This window comes from Perna viridis, chromosome 3 (genome assembly GCF_037379345.1).
Source record: "Perna viridis isolate PV_CMFRI_1.1 ecotype Kerala chromosome 3, ASM3737934v1, whole genome shotgun sequence".
In the NCBI taxonomy this organism is placed as follows: domain Eukaryota; kingdom Metazoa; phylum Mollusca; class Bivalvia; order Mytilida; family Mytilidae; genus Perna; species Perna viridis.
This window is the reverse complement of record NC_142447.1, coordinates 43,363,629-43,385,949: the sequence shown is the minus strand read 5'-3', so window position 1 is coordinate 43,385,949 and position 22,321 is coordinate 43,363,629. Positions and strand designations below refer to the sequence as shown.

At 31.2% G+C, this 22,321-nt stretch overlaps 1 protein-coding gene across 3 annotated transcripts in view; it reads right to left on the bottom strand.

Annotated features, from left to right (window-relative positions):
- Positions 1-21,785, bottom strand: part of LOC148622369 (insulin gene enhancer protein ISL-1-like) — a 28,996-nt gene extending 7,211 nt beyond the window's left edge. For 2 of the 3 annotated variants that reach the window (XM_088572232.1, XM_088572234.1), the window contains exons 1-3: positions 1,962-2,194; positions 1,631-1,820; positions 854-1,167 (exon numbers count right to left, since the gene is read on the bottom strand). In XM_088572232.1, the coding sequence (XP_088428358.1) occupies positions 854-1,167; positions 1,631-1,820; positions 1,962-1,998 (541 nt within the window). In that variant the 5' untranslated portion in view covers positions 1,999-2,194. Of the gene's footprint in view, positions 1-853; positions 1,168-1,630; positions 1,821-1,961; positions 2,195-21,202 lie in introns of those variants that run through there. The other variant, XM_088572233.1, reaches the window with a different exon arrangement.
- Between the last annotated feature and the right edge of the window lie 536 nt (positions 21,786-22,321).

The window sequence follows — 22,321 nt, the reverse complement described above, 5'->3', positions numbered from 1 at the left end:
AAAAAGTCAGGCTATACATAATGTTAGCGTCATGTCAAAATTACAAAATGATTAGATAAACAAATATGATTGATAAACATCGTGAGAAGGCACTTGTAATTCGAAAAATAAACATTAACGGTAAACTGAACAAGGGTTTGCATGGACTTATGAATATGACAGAGATTTAATGCCTTGAGAAAATAAAAGATCAGTCTTCAATGTTCCTTAATCCGAAATTAATTGCCTAATGATCTTGATAATAACCTTCATATGGTTGAAACATAGACTTACGTTAAACTAGGTGACAATTAAATTATGCCATTCCGCTGATTTAACGCTGTACAAAATTTCAACCGCACATTCTTTTTCTCCGTAAAAATCACATTAAATTTAAGTTTGTGACATCATTTTAAGAGAAAAAAAGAAGAAACCAGACAAATGTTTACAAAAAATTTGCTCATCATGAGAGAAAGCGTCTACATTGTAAGCCTGTAACTCTAACGACGTCGGAACTTGAAGGTTCTTTAGGTTGGTCTTATCCTGTTTGGACCGTCACTGGTCTTGTTTGTAATTATAACTTATAAACAATCCAGCCTTTCTGATTAAACATGGAGATTTATCTGATAAGTAAATTATAACCATAATCTTTCTACATGTTCAGTGTATCTGGACACAGATTGTAAGACATTCTGCATATTCTTAGTCAGTTAAAGTGTAGTCTATCTAAATAAAACCTTAATTTAGTCAGCAAGCAAGGGATAAAAACCCTTAGTAAACTTGTCAAAGTTAACTAAACTTACAATGGTGTATTTTATAGTAATATCATTTATTTATTGATAACATGTAGATCATATATGAATTTATTCCTTACCTGAATTTTGATGTAATCCATTTTCTTTTTTGTTATTGTTATTATCGTTATTAATACTATCCGCACTTTTAGTATTTCTAAGAGTTACAATGTCATCTCCATTTTCCTTTGTCGATGCTCTTTCGACAACATCGTGATCTGCTTTACAAAATAATTCATCCTCTTTTAGCGCGAACTCGTCTCCTGGAATGAGTTGTCGGCTGCAAGCAACACAGCGGAAACAGTCTATGTGGTACATATTATCGCGAGCTCGCATCACAAAATCGTTTCTGGTAAATGTTTGCTGACACTTTGCACACTTTGCACCGAATAATCTAAAAAGAAAGTAAAAAATATTGATATACCGCAAAGTGGTAACGATGTACTTGTATATAATATAACAGAAAATGTATTAATATATTTCAGTTGGACAATGATTAGTAGTTAGTAGTTCAACACTTTCTGGGTAACAATAATAATTTTATTGGAACATGTAACTGAACCTCTGGGTACTTCTCACGTTAATCTCTAGCAAAATCTCATGTCTTGATTACAAGTCATAACAAAATTTTATATTAAGGTTTATTCAAATGTAGTCAAGTAAAAACGAAAGGTATGACATGTGGAGAAAATTCCTGATTTTATTTTTTCCATAGGAATGTCTTAGATGCTACAGAGTATTGTAGCATTTAGAATATTGTCCTTAAATCAGTTAACGTGGTTACTGCCAAATGTTCCAAATTAGATCCTAATTGCGAGAAAATATACATACATTCTTATAAAAATAAACGGACCTACCTCACGTAATCATTCCGACAATACGTTTTACCATCCCGCACGAAACACGTGCAATTCTCATCCAAAAACTGACTGCAGTCAACACACTTCAAACAAGATGCATGCCACTCAAGATCCGGTGCCACACGCAAAATAAACTGATCGTGTATTTGTGAACCACATCCGACGCACATAGACACCCTTCGTTTCTCTGAAAATAGAAGATAAAAAACAATTGGACTTACAAAAAAATCCAAAGCAATTACATTAATTACAGCTTCATCTGAACTTTCAATCATTCTGCATAATTACAATAATTGGAATTATTAATTACAAATATTTATAGACTTACTGTTCACGTGAAGTGTGGGTTGCGAATCCGCCGTCATTCCGTCTACTTTCGAAGGAGGAATTTTGATTATTTGTTTAAAACAAACAATTGAAGAAAAACAAAATTAAAATCTTAAGAAGATGTCCTATTTCTCACAAGAGAAATCGCGAATTAAACACTATCAGAAAACACAACTACAACTTAATTCTCCGTGTAGTCCGATCTAAGCTTCTGATTGGCTACTGACAAGACTGAATCGACCACACATGACTGGCGTATATATCCACAAGGGGCGTGATAAGAGTAATTCATTGATGCGCGAGTAAAAATACAACACAAAAACAAGATAAAGGCAAAAAGAATATGAATAAACATAGATTGTTCTGTAAGTCAATCATTGACATGTAAAAAATCTATCGACAGTTAAATCTCGCTCTAATTGAGATGCTGTTGTCAATAGTATAGGCCACCACAGACTGTTAAATAAACATACATTGTTTATTTAACAATTATTGTATTTTATAGTAAAATTTGACAAATTTATACGAATTAGTTTAAGAAGTTAGGATACAATTTATAAAATATTTTGCTGTTATTTGAAATATAAAACGAATAACAATGTGATAGAATTTTGTTGGTTAAAAAAAAAAACGATATTTTCCGTTAGAATAGATGAAACAAATTTGTATTTCGTTTTTAAAAATGACAGAATTTTTTTTAATATTGGTTGAGAACATTTTCACTGTTGTGTGTGCTTTTTAATAGAGCTAATTTAGAATGACTCCTAATTGTGTCTTTAATATTATATATAATGTTATTTATCATATATTTATAATTTAATGAAGCAGAACATTCCCAGTCATAATTTTAAATAATACATATGTATATAAATATTGTTATCTACTCTGTTATCCTTTAAAAATATAAGAATTGCCTGTGTAATGCGAGTCTACAACGACTGGACAAATTGAAAGTGTGTTTACATTGTAAATGAAAAATTTTCATTATATTTTTTCATATTCTGTTGTTGACAATTACTACTCTATCAGCTGACGAGAATGTCTCAGATCTTTACACAAAACCCCAGACAGATTTCACTCTGGTGCCCACAAAAATGGATTAAGGTGCGGATTAGAAACTTTAATATATTGTTACAAAAACCGTTAAAATTACCAGATAAGCTTGTTTCAACTATCCAAAAAGACATTTACTCGAATCTAATAAAATTAGGATTACGCCGTTTGTTTACACGATTAGGATTAGCGATGTTTATGTTGATAATTATTCCTTAATTAGGATAACGCTTTTATGTGTAACACCTTTATCTCTATATCAAACAAGATAATGAGCTCTATGTGACTATATTATCGTCCCAAAATATTCTACTATTTTTTCACTAGATATAAAGATTTGTTGTTCATTTTATAAAGTATTAATATTACGGAAAACTCGAGTGTTACGTTTCTGTAGCTGGTAACCTGTGGTTAGATATAAATGGAGAATAGTCAAAAATTAAAAATCAACCTACCAGAAAAATAACAATTCTACTTTTTCGATGGTAATGAATTATTAGAAATACTATTAGTAAAAAATATAAATGTTACCAATATAAATGATATAAATTTCTCCTGAACAAAATAAAAAAATATACATATCTGTTTTTCTCTTTCTTTCTACAACAGACCATATAAATAATAGAATATGCAAAAAAATATAAACGACTGCATTTTTTGTTTATATTTCTGCTGTGCCTTCATAGTACACTGTGCCATTACAACTTTGCATAAAAGTCATCATTCATAATGTTGCCTGCGACCAAATACGAAATATAAAACCATAATATTATCACTATAAAATATCAAATAATTAGATAAATGTCAAAAATCATGTTCCTTGATAGAAATGCAGATACAAAATAACCGTCAGATACCAATAATAATAAAACAGCCACAGTGAATTAAATGGACTTGTTAATCATTGGTATACATACGTGCAGGATAATTAAATAAAGTGATAGATATATCGGCGAGAGGTAATACACAGATGACACGCCGCCAAGACTCAGAGATGTCAAAATTATCAGTACTTTATCTGGGTGTCATACAAATATCAAATATTGATTTTTGATATTTTCACACGTCAGGAAAGGTTACTACATGCTTTATAAAAATTATGAATAAGTTGTTTACAAAACTTTCGCTCCTCGTAGAAAGATTTATCATAGACCTCATTTTTTATCGAGGAATAAAGCCGATTATTTAATAAATTTAAAATGAAACTAGAACATACAGAAAAAAATAGTAATGTAATGAATCAGCCTATATATTCCCTCACATACTCATATTAACGCACAATAGCGACCGTCTTTACTTCGCCAGTCAAATTTCTTGAATGCACCACACTTCAGAAATCTTATTTCTCTGATCATCTACAGAAATATTATTTGACCATTTCTGCCAAACCTTTTTCTAGTGGTTTTGAATAAAACAGTCTTGTGCAATGTAGCTTAGTCAGGCCATAATCATATTGTACGAAAAATTACTACTATTCAAAAGCAAAAAGTCACAATTCTATAATAAAGCTTTAAACCATTTATCTAAAATAACGGCGACCATCAGGTGTTAATTCCTGACCATTCACGTAAAATGATGGTCAGTTACATGGAGATTATTTCTAAAGACAAGGATACGACCAATTATTAAACAATTTTTGATACGATTTACTTTTAAATTATTAAAGGTAGAAGGTGGTAAAACGTTTTACACCTATTCGAAAATTTTATATTAACGACCACTACTAGTCTGAGAGACGTTATAGTATACAAGTCCAACCTCACACGAAAAAACTTCACCCTTGGAACATTCTTTTAAATTGTTTTCGTATCCATATAAAAAGATTTTGACTCGTGGCCTGCTTCTAAATTGATAACGTTCAATAGAGACAAGCAGGCGACATAAAACGACCGAATCCCTTACTGATCGGTCTTTCTTCATCGACTGCGAAACTCAGGTAGTTTACATTCCGGCGTAAACGGGTACGTCGACTACACTCCGGAATTTATCGGAAAGGTGCTTTTGAGAACCCTGCCTATTAAAAACAAATTATATTATCTTTAGAGACAAATTTGCGCGATATGAGACAGATAAAGTCTACTTTCCCTTTTATCTCTAAACACGAACGATGTTGACTTAAAGAAAGGAGAGCGACGTTCTGTTTGTTTCCCTCTGATTTCGACCCTATTTTACGCACGATTTTCACCTTTGATAAGTAAAATCATAACAATTTATTTTATATCATTTCCGAAGAGAATTCTCAAGTTAAAAGTGTTATAATCCACACTACTTATTCTGTCTTAAATTGCCTTGAATGCATGTTAGTACGTTCTGATATAAAACAATGGTAAGCGACTCTCCTCATGGTTCGTATATCAAAGGTTTGTGGGGTGTCGTAATCCCCACTTATAAGACCTTTCACTCCGTTGGATTTTTGGTCTACATAAAAGAGAAAACATTAGATATGAAAATATTTGTATTGTTTAGATATAGATGCTCTAAACTTAAAGCCTCGAGTACTAATATTTATTTTTGGTCGATTATTGACGTAATAAAACGTATACAATGTGAAAAAAAAATCATTTTTTCCTTTATTTGTAAATAGTTCTATAACACTCTTTACATTTGGACTAATGGCTTCTAAAAGTGTTAAAAATGTTGAAACAGCAATAGGATAACAAGGAAATATGCTAGTTTCTGCACCCAGATGTTCACGGTACAAGTCACTATTTATAATACGAACTATGGTCAAAAGTGCAATTTGCAAGAAATGAAAGATATACAAAATTGAAATTTGCAGTTTTAGGAGCCCAACAAAATTCATGGAGTGAAGGATTTTTTAAGTGCACATATCGTCTCATAAAAAATATATGAAATTTCGAAGGTGAAATGATGAAAAGTTAGCCTCCCATGATTGAGTAAACATGATGGAGACATCTATGTTATTGTCTAACGGTATTTGTTGTCCTTTTGATGTTAGCAGTTTAATACAAATAAGATCAATCAATTTGACAAAATATTTGAAGATTTTAACAAACATGTTAAAGATAGGTATCGCTAGTGTTAACAGACACCCCAGGGTAAGACCGCCCTAGTCATTACAATATTGTTTATATAAATATTGTGTAACTTGTATCTTTGCAAAGTTTGGTTGACCTTTATCGTATTTGTCTTGTAATTTGTTGGTATTAAGTTTTACTGTACCAAAAACTTAGTAGATGTAAAAAGATATAATGAATCACGTTTGCTGTTTATAAAATTTGTCTTTTCTGCATAAAAACGAACAATTAATTTCTAAAGTATTTAGACTAATACTTTACAGAATTGGTTTCTATAACATGCACCTTTTCTAAATACCGTTAGACATATTAGATAACCTAGTCTGCCTTTCCATGAGAGCCCTTGTTAACCCAATTCCACCGTAAATGGTCGACATTGTTCAATATGACAGCCTACCCTTTCTTCCTCCGACTTCATCGTGTAAAAAATGTGTATCATAATTTTTATAGAATTTTTAACACCTGCAAACAACCATTAATTATCCATTATCAAATTAAGGGGACTTGTTACGTAAGATTGGGATTTGGAGTGTGATTCTTGCCCACAAGGGACAGGTGTTATTTGCGGTGATAATGTTGTACATATATTATTCATTTGTAAAAGTCTAAATACACTAATAGTCGGGAACAGTTCAAAGAGTGGAGGCAGCCTTTCATTTCCTATAGATACACGTTTCTCCCAGACGTATTATATACCAAGATCGTTATAAAATATGCACGAAGTTATCTCTGAAAATGCTTAGCTTAAAACCACATTGTCTGGCCTAAGATAAATATCATAAGAATACCGTGAAACGTAACAGTAACTCGGAAGAAAATGGTGGAAGAAAGTTACTGTCTCCAGCGGTCTACCACGAGGAACTTATTAAAGCCCAGACTTGCACACCAAAAAATACTGATGACCTATTCACCTTTAATTTTTTGTTAGAATTTTATTCATCGAAGCTTTTGATATACGCACATGAAACATCTTATGAATCAAAACTTTCTAAGGGTTATAATAATCATCAATATTGATTTCATTTATATTGTATTGCAACTAGTCCAGGGACCCAGTGCATTCACGCGCATCGTCCATCCTCGTTCGCGGTACTAAATACCTTGTGGGTATCAATCGATTCCTCTATGAGATTATTTTATCAGTGTCTATAAATTATTGGAGCAAACATAGCACACTCCACACGTTTGAAGCAGCAAGTCAGCACATGTACAACAGAACAATAGCGGAGATATGAAAGGACCATCAGAAACTAAAAATAATCCCAACATCTACACAAGAGATTTATACGTCATGACGAACAAAACTCTGGCATAATGCTCAAGATTATTTTCAAGAACAGTTATTTATTTACATAAGCAAATGCCAGAAAGACTCAATTTGTTATCGCCACGAGTTACACTGCGGGAGTCGTGTCAAGATTAGATTAATCGATCCGAGCATCTAAACCAAGCTCAAAAAGACAATCGAGTTTTTTTATTCTTTACTCGTCCCTTCGGATATACGACCATGCTTCGACTCGGTTCTTGCTTTGATGTTATGATTCTACAATGTGATAAAGAAATAACTTCCAGCAATTATGAATCATATTTAATTTAAACGGCGGAATCGATGCGCTCCATTACATTCTTAGTTGCTAAAAGTCTCCGGAGACCCGATGAAAACGAGTTTACAAAATCAAAATGTTCCATAATTCAAGTAATTTTCTAGTAGACTTTATTGGTGAAGTATTAATTATTAACGTTTTATGGCTGTTCTAAAATTTTAGACCTTTTTTTTACTTTTTAAATATTTCAGATTTTTCGTTTTGATTGAATCATTAGAAAGTCAACTACATGTGTCAGAAATATTAGAAATTAATTACACCAATTAGGCTAAACAACTTTGTTAGTCATTTTACAAATATGAAAACAAGTGAAAAGGAATGTAGATTGAATTATTTGCTATCTGATACAGAGAGTTAAGTGAATTAATGAAAATAAAAATCTCAGATAAAATTACTTCTATAAGTTTCAATCCATCCACGACTTTCAAAGTTATCTTTAAAGGGATCGAAGTCAATGAATAATTCTTGTATGTCCTTGATTCATTTAATAAATCTGCACCGTACCGTTCCACGACTTTTTTTAACGCATGGTGGTTGAATTGTCAAAGAAAATTTTTTAACAATAAATAAGGACAATTGAACTACCTTGGAAACTAAAAATACAGTCTAGGTGAAAACCATCATTCTCCATACTTCCCTTAACTGAAGTGTAGAGGATTTGAGAGCTGGCTAAGACAAAGAATATGGCATATAAAATAAAGTATAAAGTAAAATAATAAACTAGGAAAAGAAATAAAAAAACAAAACAAAACAAAAACAAACAAACAAATAAAATAAAACAAAAACAAAAATACCGAGCAACATCATCTTCAATACTGTCAAGTTACATTATTTTTATACATGTATCTCTATTTATGAAGAGAGGTATATATTGTATACCATGCGTTACGGAACCATAGACGCGACACCCCTTAACCTTTTTCATGGAAGATCACTACATACAGAAATCGACATGAAAGCAAATGGTTAGAGGAAATGACACGTTTATTTTTGCTGAGGATGCCAAGATTTTGTAGTAATCCGTATAAACAATGATAGTTGAGACAAGATGTGATTATAATGTCTTATCAACTATCTTGACCATCTGATACCAAACATCATAAATACATTTCATCTTTCTTTACGTACGCATTTAGTGACCATCTTTTCTTGCCAGAACAAATGTTGTATCATTGAAGAATGCAGCTAGTACATATGGAGATAAAGAGATGTCCTTTTGCTGACTATTTATTTTCATGTCAATGTTTAGTTCACAACAATTATATTTACCCTTCAGAACAAATGGAATAGGACACAATGTAATGTAAGAACCAGGCAGCTAGTATTACACCTAAACATTTTCGCTAAACATATTTACCAAGCTTAGGACTAGTAATAAGAAAGAAACTACAAAATGTAAGCGCACAAGAAATTATTAATTATAGTTAATACATTTTGAGTTTACCATTTTGATTCATATACTCTAACCCCGCCGTATTTTTACGCCTGTCCCAAGTCAGGAATTTCCGGCCTCTGTGTGTATTGTCTAGTTTTCACTTTCAGTTTACTTTTATGTTGCTTGAGTATATGGGGGAAACTATTTCGACATACCTACGTAAAATATTGTTTTGGGGCAAACTGCCAACTTTGGCAATATTCGCTACTTCTAAGAAGATAGATATTGTGACCATTGGTAGCTAGAAAACAAGTCACACTGCCATAGATATATAAAGATACAATGCCTGTAAATAACAAAAACAAAACTAATTAAGGCATGGGACCATTGAAAACCATTTATGGTGTTGCCATAGATGTCACAGCGGTACGAGTTCGTTGGGAATATATATATATTTGAACCTAACACCTAACACAGACCGTGCAACTGAACCTACCAGAGACCGCGCAACTGAACCTAACACAGACTGCACAACTGAATCTACAAGAGACCGCACAACTGAACCTAACACAGACCGTACAATTGAATCTAAAACATACCGTACAACGGAACCTAACACAGACCGTACAATTGAACCTAACACAGACTGTATAACTGAATCTAAAACAGACCGCACAACTGAACCTAACACAGACCGCACAACTGAATTTAAAACATACCGTACAATTGAACCTTACGCAGACCGTACAACTGAACCTAACACAGACTGTACAACTGAATCTAAAACAGACCGCACGACTGAATGTACAACTGAATCTAAAACAGACCGCACGACTGAATCTAACACAGACCGTACAACTGAATCTAAAACAGACCGTACAAGTGAACCTAATTCAGACCGTACAACTGAACCAAACCCAGACCGTAGAACTGAACCAAACACAGACCGTACAACTGAATCTAACACTGACCGTACAACTGAATCTAAAACAGACCGTACAAGTGAACTTAACACAGACCGTACAACTAAATAAGAAGGTGTACATAATATCAGTACTGAAAATGGCAATGAAATAGATACCCCAAATATTTCGATTAGATCAACATTAACATGTGTGTTGGGCTACCCATAAGTTATCATGACATTGTAGACACCAAATTGAACTGAATTTCAAAGTCTTATGTTGATTGTTAATAGCACTGAAAATCAACGTTCTTAAAGCCAGTATCGAGGTAATTGGGCACATAAATTGTTTTGCCATGTGATGTGAATGGAACCAAATGGTTTTGCTAAGGGGTCTTAAAATGTTCAAAATCATCGAGTTCCATGCTTTTTCAAATTTTTAATTTGGTCTAGTCCTTAACGCTTATACATGATTTCGTACAGAAACACATTACAACAAAGTTCTGGTGGATCGTTTGCTGTCATATACCACGTTAATCTTGTAAAATAATGTTTTGCCATTTTATCGATTGTAATTTGACATAAACTGCTACATTCAAATATGTCATCAGATTCACATGGGAAATCATCAAAATTTTCCATGGATTTAATTTTTTTTAATTAGGGATCTCAACATTATTGATAAACAGAGGTTTGTAATAGTGAAAACAGTTCAAATATGACAGTGTCAAAGACTTTTATAGTTTTTCATATGTTGGAGATTACAGATATCAAAATGATTTTACTAGCTCTTAAAGTAGGCAGTCACAGAAATAAAAATAAACAAAATCCAAACAAACGATCAAAGATAACAAAATCAAACGAAATAAAAAAAAAAAACAAAGAAAAATGCCCCATAACAAACAAACAAACAAACAAACACAAAAAAAAAAAAAAAAAAAATCAGCAAACGCTGAACCCATAACAAATGGTATCTTGGTACAGGATTATGTTTGTTAGAATCAAACAACACCTTAACATTGATAACCAATACAATTCTTTGAAATAGTTCTACATTTTGTTAAGTACATATATTTCTTTTTCAAACTGAAATTCATTTCACGCAGAGTTAAGTAGACGGGACCCTTCATGTCTAGCATAGAGTCACATGATTTTGAGGCCAGTAATGGAAATGCAATAAAAGGAAGAGCCTGACATCATTTTACAACTAATATTTGAGGAAACACGTTTCCTTTTACGTTTTATATTTCTAGTAGACTGGAATTATTATTGAACATGATTTAGACACAAAAGTTGTGCAATTTCAAATGTCAGCAGACCAAGTAAAGTCTGTTCAGAGAAGTCTGTTGACCCTGACTGTGACAGACAGTTCATTCCAGCTGGTAAATAAATTCTCTTTCTTTTATTTGTTCCAATGTATAACATCATTAATTGCAATTTTTACCCCCTTCTTTACTTAATTAGACGATTCTATGGTATGAGATACAAATGTCATCAAAAATTAGAAATTTGTTGACTTTTCCAAATAGGTCCCTTTCAGATAAAGAATTACGGAAATTAATTTTCTAATCGGAGGTCTTTGAATGTTGTGAGTTCAAGACAATTTGTTTGGCTTTCCCGTGGAAAAACACCAGAATTTGCCAAGATAATACAGAAAGATAGTAAAAGTCTGAATATTATTAGTCCTAGTCACGTATGGGAATGAAAAATTTGTAAGAAGACACGGTTTCTGAGAAATATGGGTATCCGGCCCTAATGAAGAGTAATGAAGACAACCAATTAAATCTGTAATAAATTCTGAATTAGAATTGCTTCATGGCATATCAGGGTAAGACAAGAGTAAATCAGGAAAAATATGACCAGGGATCGATATAGCGTTATAGGTTTTCTCAAGAAAAATGGTGTCCCGAAACTCATATTAAGATCAACTGAAGAATTACATATTTCTGATATTTCAACGAAAAATAAAAACATCTTTTTAATTTGTGTGTCAAAAAGGATACTGGTAAAAATGTTCTAATTTATCCTTACATTTTAAATAAAATTTTCAAAGGCATTAAAATATGAAATATAAACTCAATTTACAAATATTAGAAAACATATGAATAAAACATACAGAATGTTTTTTTCCGCGAAACATTTCCATACATGCTAACTTTACTACCACAAAGTGTTATCCTCTTATTCTAATAGTTTCAGCAGTTCTTATCAATTATCTATGTACTGTTTAGTAAAAGTGCCCGAATTATTTATGCTTCCAACAAAGCAATGAACTTAAAATTCAAAAGAAGTATTTGATAGGGCACATTTTCGCCCAACTACCGAGATTTACTTCTGATTAACAAATGGCGTGGCATCAAGTTGCAAAGTAAAATTACCAGAATTATTTTTTGTCCTTTTATACTTTTGCTAATTTTGTAACGATGGTGGTAATAAAATAAAATGCCAAACATGAGAAAAGTCTGGAATAATATACCAACAGATGGTTGAGCATCCTGTTATAGTCTCGGGGACATGCTGTCTTGTTATCGCGACAATCTCGTTCCCACAGCAGACGACTATCTCCAAGGAGGGAAAAAAATACTTATTTTAGACGTCAACGATATAAACAAAGGACTCGCATCGCATGCCACGACTGTATAATTAAAAATCATAAAGTTAATTAAACTATTTTCCAGCAATAAGTACTGGATGATATTTTATCATGGGACAGTATTTCAAGACACGAAATGGTGTGAAATTTGAACGAACACGCGAAATGAAATTTCATCACATCTTTAATTATTGGATATTGTACATGCTTGATTAAATTGAACCAAGGAACTAACCACGATGCCATCTCATAATAAAAATATAAAAATGTCAATAAAAGTAAATTACACAAACGGTTCATGTCTTATTTAGTCATAAATCAGTTGCAAAGAAGTTAAAATAATATGTTTCTTAAACGAATGAATTATTTGTCATGTTTTATTACTTCAAAACTAAATTTTATCCGCAACTTCGGGATTGAATAAGGGTGGATCTACGAGGTCCCAGGGATACCCCCTTTTGATTAAAATTTTGTTACTTATAATAGTTTTGCAGAATACGAGTACCCTCCTTCAAATGTTCTGATTTATATTTAATACATACTCTTGTAGTGTTTGTAGGTCGAGTGTGGAAACAAATAAAAATATATATTTTAAAATAAAGTTATGTATAAATCAATAAACGCTTCAGTATGTCATTAATCCCCCCCTTTACTCGTGCTTAAATTAAAAATCAACCTCTTTACAAATTATTTTACATAAAACCATCATGTACAAACCTGAATATAGCATTACAATAAGCTAAGCACTCAGTCGTTTTTTTTGTATTGAACAATGACTGGCACGACTAAACACAGGTATTAAAGGAATAATTGGTACTCCCCTCTTGCATCTATGACAAAACACAGATCTCCATCAGAGTTTCCTGTAATTAGAGATTTCTTGGTATTTAACAGAGAAGAATATCTTTAAATCAGAATTTCTTCTCTTTGTGAAAGCACCTGATTGTGCAACTGGGTTTGTCATGGTGGCGGGTCATTCAACCATGAAATGGATCACAATAGGTAACGGTGTAATTATAGTCAACGGCATCTTAACTCATACTTAAACACGTGTCTTTGGCAAGGTAATACGGTGGTCGTCTGTTTTTCAATTATATTTTTAATTCTAGAACAAAATATATTCCAGATACCTGTTAAGACCGACCGTATTAGGTTCTTTAATTCGAGACTGTTCACGTGGTTCATACTCAGCCTCGTGTTTCATCCAGTGATTTAAAATGTCCTGACAGATGGTCGAAGTTAACCTTCAAACTAAGAAGTGCAGAAGTGGCGATTGTTATCCCGACCCCTGGAGAACGTGACAGATAAAACACTCACTATCATAATGATTTTAACATGCATTTGATATCGTGGAACAATTGATTTTCAAAGACGAATGAAACCTTCAATTACGTAATTAGATCTAAATCATGATACATTTGACAAGAACAAGATCCTCCAAATATGGTTTGTATGAATTTATTTCAAGACCATGACTGAGTATCAAATCATATCATAATTGGTTGTTCATCAAATGGAAGTGTATGTATAGGGAGTTGTTTTATAGCCACAACTGTTTCAATAAAACTAGAATAAACTTTTCTAATTTTGATAAGGGATTAGTGTTCTGCTCTTGTGGTAATCATTTTATAAACTACTATTGCAATGAATAATAAATGACATAAGGTTGGTTAAATTATAATAAAACGGATGTTCTAAAGTAAAATGCGCTAATTCTAATCACCATCTACCTACACGCAGCCAAAGCTTGCTGTGACATGCATGCATGACTTCAACACACCAGAAAAAAAAATACATGGAAAAATAGTCATAAACTGTTATAAATTATACACAAGCTTTATAATTGTTATTTGAACATGAGTTCGCTAGGTATCAGTCATCTTGATATAGAACACGCAAAAATGAAATTTCAAATGTTTTCATTTACTCATACTCATGTAAAGTTTTGATTTATGATAATTTATAATTCTTTTTATTATAGAATTAGTACATGGAGTAAAACTACATGGATTATTTTTACATAAGTAGAATTATGATGTAGTTTCCACGAGAGAAAATATCAAGCCATAAATGTTGAATCATTTTTTCTTTGTTTCAAAGATATCAACCTTTTGAGATTTGCAGTTTACTGAAAATGAAATAATTATACACTAAGTATTTGATATTTTTTATTATGAATGTTTTTATATGTCAAACCAAACATAAAGAAGGTTAGAAAGTGTATTTTATAATTCTTTATACAAGTAAGTCGACAAAATTGCCTTTTCTCCACGATTTAGAAATGTTTGACAAATATAAAATTTATGCTCAATAAACATGTATATTACCCTACAAAGTTTTACAGGAAAGCAAATAAAGTAGTGGTCCATTTTCTTGCCTGAGATTTAAGTAGCAGTCTTTCTTAAATAGGCAGAAGGTGATTCATGCATGTCAAAAACCTATCGAATTCAGTTTTATTTCTTGTTCAGAAACAGTTACTGATCATATAACAAGTCTTATTTTTCAATTTGAATGCTTTTTTAATATGAAAAACATGTAGATTGTACACGAAATTGGTACTCTGCAAGAGTTGTTCTTGATTTGGTTTCATTTGGTTGATTTAAGTGGGATATGAATGTATGATTTACTACAAAGTGCAGATCTGAAAGTATATCATATGTACACTGTTTGGTGGCTTCCTTCACCACGAATCACTTTACTATTGGCAGTGTCTGAATTTTATGTGGACTGGTATTTAAGCTTTTCGATTTTTCTTGAAGTTACATGCTAATAGCGTATATAGTATTATGTTCATGAATGTAGACAATGAAAGAACTGAAAGATACATTTTGACTAATTTCAACGAAGGTAAATCACATAAGTCATTCTAATGATACCTATTTATCCTAACTTATGTTTCCTTCATGCTCAGGACCACAATAAATAAAATTAAAGAACTCAGCGCGACAAATCGTTGCGATAGTTACCAAGATAAAACTCTTTTATTAGCATCATAACTTTTCCTCATGAACCAAAATACGAGGGAACAAAACTAACTGCGTTTGGAACATTTCCTCTTTGGAATGGCCTTTTCCCATTCTGCATGCAAAGGTCCTATAAATTATGTCGATATATCATTGTCAGTCGAGAACGGGAAATTGAACGTGGTCATGGTTCATCCATGTGACAATACTACAACATTGTAATGGTTCCGCTGTAGTTTAATTGCTGTTTTTTATGTTTGTGCTGAGGTTGAGTTAAAAGACTCGATTCTCGGGAGATGTTACACGTATTGAAACTCAACACCACAGTGATTGCTTTCTGAAATGTCTTCTCTTTTGTCCACGGTATCAGTATATCATAACCATTATCCAATATGTTTCAGCAGAACTTTTTCTGGTCGATAGTATAATGTTTATTTTATGACATATCTCCTCTCTTATCTTTTATCTTAGAGGACAAATAAACTAAAAAGATCTCTTATTTCTATTTTGTCTTAAAGTAAATCTTTTCAGTGGATGAATATTACCGGGGTTCTTAATTCTGTTTAATATGAAAAAGCAGAAAAAATGTTTTAATCTTCATTTGAACACGTCTGATGTTTGTACAAATTTCGTTACACCGAAAGCTTACAATATCAATAATAGAGCGATACTCGACACTAACGTTAGTTTATTCAACCATTAATTGGGAGAATTCGTTACTTTAATGGCTTTGTAAACAAAAAATTAAATCATAACGATGCTATACGGTTCTCGTAAAGAATAGTTTTACATAAATGATATTTTTGTATTGTAAGGACAGAACAATAAATGTAACATACGGTAAACAACATATAGGAAGATAAAGAATCATATGTCTACAAAATATAGGAAAAATCAATTCAACATTTTTAGTCACTAAAATTGATTTATTGCAAGTCTCAAATCTGCATGTAATGTAAATTATATCTTGTTCTTTGGAACAAAAACATCTAACTCAGTACTAAACTTGTTTTTGAGGTTCAAAACCATTGTTAACTTAGAACCAAAGTACCTGCAAAAACCTAAATGGTAAATATATTTATCATGTATATTATATATTTATCATGTATCATGTGTCAGGTATATATATGCGTGTCTTTGCTTTGCTTAACACAATCCATCTTTTGGGATAACAGATAATAAATTTTCATGAAATGTTTGGGAGATTCTTTTTTTCCCAAAATGTGCTATATAGATGCATTTCAAAATGTCTATCATTATTAGTAACCAATCTAATACTTTTACATCCATCAAGTGAAAATGTATGGCTTTTTTTTTCGCGATGAAGGAGTATAAATTTGCCCATTCAACAGTAGCCAGTGGTAAAAAAATCAAATATGGAAATGTAAAGTCAACCTATAAATAGGTGGATAGGTAAAGTCAACAAGTTTCTATAAACAGATGGATATGAAAACAATCAAAGTATCTACGGCTGTTCAATATGCAAAAAACGTTTACTAGGCCTATTTTTTTATTGCACTGCGTGTGATTCTCTGATACTAACATATTAGTGCATATTGAAAGGCATGTAATAGGATTTTATTACTCTATGTTGATAGAAAAAATATTAAGGATAAATATTAATATTTCATGTAAGAAGTGACTAAGTATAGTGCCAATTGTTTCGATTATAAAAATGGCTTTAAAATCGATTTTAGTCAAATATATTCCTGAGTGTATGGAACTTAGTAATTTGTCTGCTTCTCCCTGGAATATAAACACCAAAAACAAGTTTTTTTCTCCTTTTTTTCCCTTATTGAATCATCTGTACAGTCTAATTAAACGGTCTTTAAAAATAAATTACTGTGTCGGAAATTAGTTATGTTAAAATATACGCTTCCGTAAAATTAATCACGTGGCGCAGGTGCGTTCGATTTACCTCCTCAATGATTTAATTTTTACATGACGATGATGACTTTCGGTACGAATTTTTTTGTTGTGAAAACAAAATCTACTGCAGATTTGAACGTTACCTGATGAAGTGTGGGATGAACAGGAGTTGTTTAAGTTAAGTATCACTTGAAAAAATCCTGAATAGCACTTCATAAATATATCCCCAGATGGTTTTCATTGTAAAGCAGGGAGGATTGATTCTACAAAAAACATTAAGCTATCATATGGGACATCTGCTCTCCTAAACTAACAATATGATAAATACTTATAAAAAAGCAATTTTCATTATACTTGTCCAGTTTTTAATTGTACATATAATATATAATGTTTTCATAATTACTTAAATACGATCATCTGATACTCATAAATTACCTTCATTATTGTCGAGATATTTTCATTACCGTTATATATAGTTTTAGAAAAAGATTTGTTTCCACAGTATGAACAACAGTTTTAGTCGTATTTCTTATAGCATCTCACATGGAAGGAATTACCTAATGTTTTCTAATCACCAATTTCATTCAGAAATTAAGCAGAACTTTGTAGAAACATTCCAAATTTTCACAAAGGTTTACACTTATAAAATTAAACCGAAAATTTACAATGATGCAAAACCAGAAAGCATTTGGTCTTGGATCCAATGAAACCTATTCTATACATTATTAGAAGCTATTATGTCGCCACATACATAAAACTGGCAATACCGTCACAAAATAAGGTTTTTCAAAGATTTTTTTACAACGTACTTAAAAGATTAAGACCACAAGTATTGTTAATTATCTCCCTTTAAATATTCGTTGTATTTTATTATATCTAGAAGTTTTGAAAAAATCCTATTTATTTTAGTTTCATGCATTTCGCCGAAGACTTGGTATGTGATGAGATCTTCCTCTGTGGTGTATATGAAAATAACGCATTATTTTTATTCCAAATTGATGATATTGTTTTTTTTGCAATTGCTTTTAAATAGAGATACACACAAGCGTGTAAATATAAACTGTTTGACCTATATTCAAGAATATAATAATTCATTGTCATATATTAGATGTAGTAATAACCTATACCGTCTTAAGAACAGAACCGAAAAAAGAAGACTTCACTGAGGAAACATTTGCTAATAATGATATACACTTATTTTATTCCAATGTCCTTTCAGAGGTGTTTTGAGTAATACTTATTGATATTCATAACCATATTTGATAAAGCCTCATATGATCACCACTGAATATACAACCGGTTTTTTAAATACAGATATTTATTAGAGAATTATCTTCATTTGTCAAAAACGTAGGTGCTATTTTCAATTGTTTTTGTAATTTCTTTCACAGAACTGAACTTGCTTTTCAATGTTGCTAAGTTGCAATTTTTATATCAAAACCCTATCGCTAACATGAACAACACTTTGACTAAAATCATAACAATTCCTTTGGTTTAAGACGATCCTATACCTTTCCTCTTGCCTAACTTTGAAACAGCACCTCTAGACAACAATGACCTTATATGACCACGATTCTATATTTGTGAACTGTGTCTTAATAATTTGTAATAAATGATTTAATAAAAATGAAATGAATTGTAATGCGTAACGAACTTTTTTTGTAACCCATATCCTTTGCTTGATACCTGTTATTATTATTATACAGATTTCTCTGTTTACACGAGGAAAACAAATATTAAAGTAAAAATCAACTTAAACAATATATCAAATCTTATAGATGAATTGTTCTTATTTAATGGATCACCACTTATCAATTGAAACGAGTTTCGTTGGAGTTTGGAATGCTTTTAAAATTGAAAAATCTATGTTCTAGCATTCAGTTTCTACTTGTATGTTTTAACTTCTAGATTTGATTATCATTCTGGTCGTATTTTCCACGGGGAAAATATAATATAAAACACAATATCATTGGTGAGTATTCACCAACCCAGTAGTCAGACTGGTCTTACCTAGAAGTAAATAAATCATATATTATTTACAGAAATTGGCGAAGCACATAACCCATGAAGCTTCATTTCTTGTATTAATCATGGGGCTACAATAAAGTAACTTTGATGTACTCGGTTGGAACCATCAATGCCGGACTTTACTTCCTATTTCGATATTTTTGGTTTTCGATACTTCTTGTATACTTTATTTTTTAATTTTGAAATTCATATGTATTTGTTTATAATGGTGTTGACGATATTCCTTTATACGCGTAGGCTGCATTACGAAATTTTCAATATTTATATGATTGGTATTTAATTTGTAAATTTTTTTACAATTATTACATTTACCCCATTTAACCCAAATCAGCTTTCATCATAGCATATATTGGTATATACCATTTTTGTATACGTCAGATTATCACAGTAACTTACTTTAAAATCTTGTAAAAGAATAAAATAAAATAAGTTTCTGGGAAATAAAAACGTGTAAAAAAATAAGAAAAATTATAACAGTATCGGGAAATTTGCACATTTTATCCACGCAAATGTAATTAAACTTATTCATTATAAAATAATAAATAAATAAATACTTTGTAGTTACCGTTAAACCGCTACATGGAAACGTATGACCAGCGGTTATAAATAGTAATGATTCGTCCGAAAAACGTCCGAAAAGTTTTTATCTACACAGTATTTGTTTACACATACTTTGTACTATCATTTTAAGCACTTCTTATGTCTGCGGTAGTTTGCATTTGTTTCCGTTTATTTACCTAACCCTCCAGAAATACTACCAGTCACTGAATGTTTTCTCATAGTCTAAGGAAAAGTATAGAACGACGATTTTGGTGAAACAAGATAAAGAAGTAAGATAAAAACCTCTTGTTTCGAACTTAATCTTTTTTTTTTTTTTATAGTTCTTTACATATTAGTTTGACATTTTTCAATTATTCACAAGTAGTATAAATTCATGCTTTTTAAAATACAGTTCAATTTTACCCTGTAATTGTTGTTCGTAATCGTTTTAATGAAGAATCACCTTAAATATTTACAAGTATTGCAGGTTCCTTTTATTTTAAAATATTAAGTCCGTTGGCCCATCAATTTATCTTTTATCATCATTCAAACAATAAGTATTTTGTGTGTCTAAAGTACATTTTTTTACTTTGATATTGTTAAAGGAAGCAAATTTAAAATTAAAAACCATGTCTTGATTTCTTAACTTATCTTTATATAAATGTAGAATTATTTTTTTCATATTTGCAGTATGAAGCTTTGAACAAAGATTGTTAGAATTTCCACGAAACAAATAAAGATATAATTGAATGATTGTTCTTATTATTTGGTTGTAAACTATTTATAACTGTGTACAAGACACGTTAAAGAATGTATTATGCAAGATATGCCCAGTTTTTATATTGCAATTTTTTTCTGAATAAGAAAAAGATGTATTTTTTTTATAGAAAATATTATACAACTGTGTAGATATTGTAATATTTGATATAAAAAAAACGGGAAAAATGAGATATATTATTAGATAAATTAATAAATAAACGACTAACTGTTTTTGGACCCCCAAAATTATTCTATGTAATCTTCTAATTTTTAATTTGATTACAACAGTGTTTGTAATCCATTTCTATAATTCCTCTAATTATTGAATAAGGTTAAGAGTCTAATGCAGGTTAAGCATTGGTTATCAAGAATTTCAATCCCACTGAGGAAAGACATTTTATGGTCTAAGGATCCTTAACTGTCTTAATCACAATTCGGAAGCGTCTTGGAAGATTTTCTGGATTTCTGAATTTATCAGATGTTTCAGAGTGGATACGATGATCGATATAAAATTACCTGTGGCTCATTTTCTAGTGATCCATTCTTGATAAGATCTTCAACAGGTTAAGGATTTAATCGTCTCCAACATTCTCAATCTTTATGATAATGTGTCATGAATTTTATATAAATTCCAATGCTATTCTATGATTTATTCCATTTGATATTTCACACATTTTCAAATAATCCTGAATTTTTAATTGGCCGATTTTATTAATCCATCACAATTACTGATATAGAAATTTATGGATATTTTATACACATTAGTTGAATTATATATTTCGTTATATTTTGTGATTAAAAATCAGTGTAGTAAAATTGGTCATTGAAAAATGGTGCCTTACACCCATGAATATCCAACATTTTTCTAGCACGGTTTGGATGGAAGTGAAAAATTTATTTGATGCAGAATCTTTTAACATTAAAGCATAAACAATTTGCTAATATCCTGAAAGGCCACATCCATTAAGCAACATTTCCTAGAGGGAACACATCCAACAGAACACGCTTTTTACATCTAAGTATTTTACACGGTTTCCCACTAAGCATATACAAATAACATGCACTTAGCATTTAACACGATTTTGCTATTATGGCTAAAAGTGACATCAACATCATTTAAAGAGGGAGAAAATAAAAAATCGATCTATTTTTGATCATCTTAATAGGAATGATAATTGAGATGAGGTTCAAAGTAATTGTCAAAATGCAATATTACCTAATGCACACCGGAGAAATCGTAAATGCACATATCAAAATTTATTATTTACTTTCTCTCTAGTCATTAGGAATATTGGACTCTGTATGTTGGCCCTCGTTCATCAAGCACATTAAGTTATCTTGCTAATGGCACTGTCGGCTTTCAGATACTTCTGTTGATTGCGAATCCATTAATTCATTAATGCTTTAGTTTATCATTGACTCTATGATTTTAGACTAAACACAACAGAAAATGGCATTATCCATTCTGCCATCTCTTTGTACTAGGTATTGATTTTTTTGGAAAATGAAAAATGTTAAAATGCCTCAGTTGTTAATGTCTTTCCTGAAAAATTCCAGAGTTGCTGAAGGTCTAAATGAAATCGAAGGCAGCGTAAATGCAGAATCCATGTTATTTATAATGATATTCTGTCCATT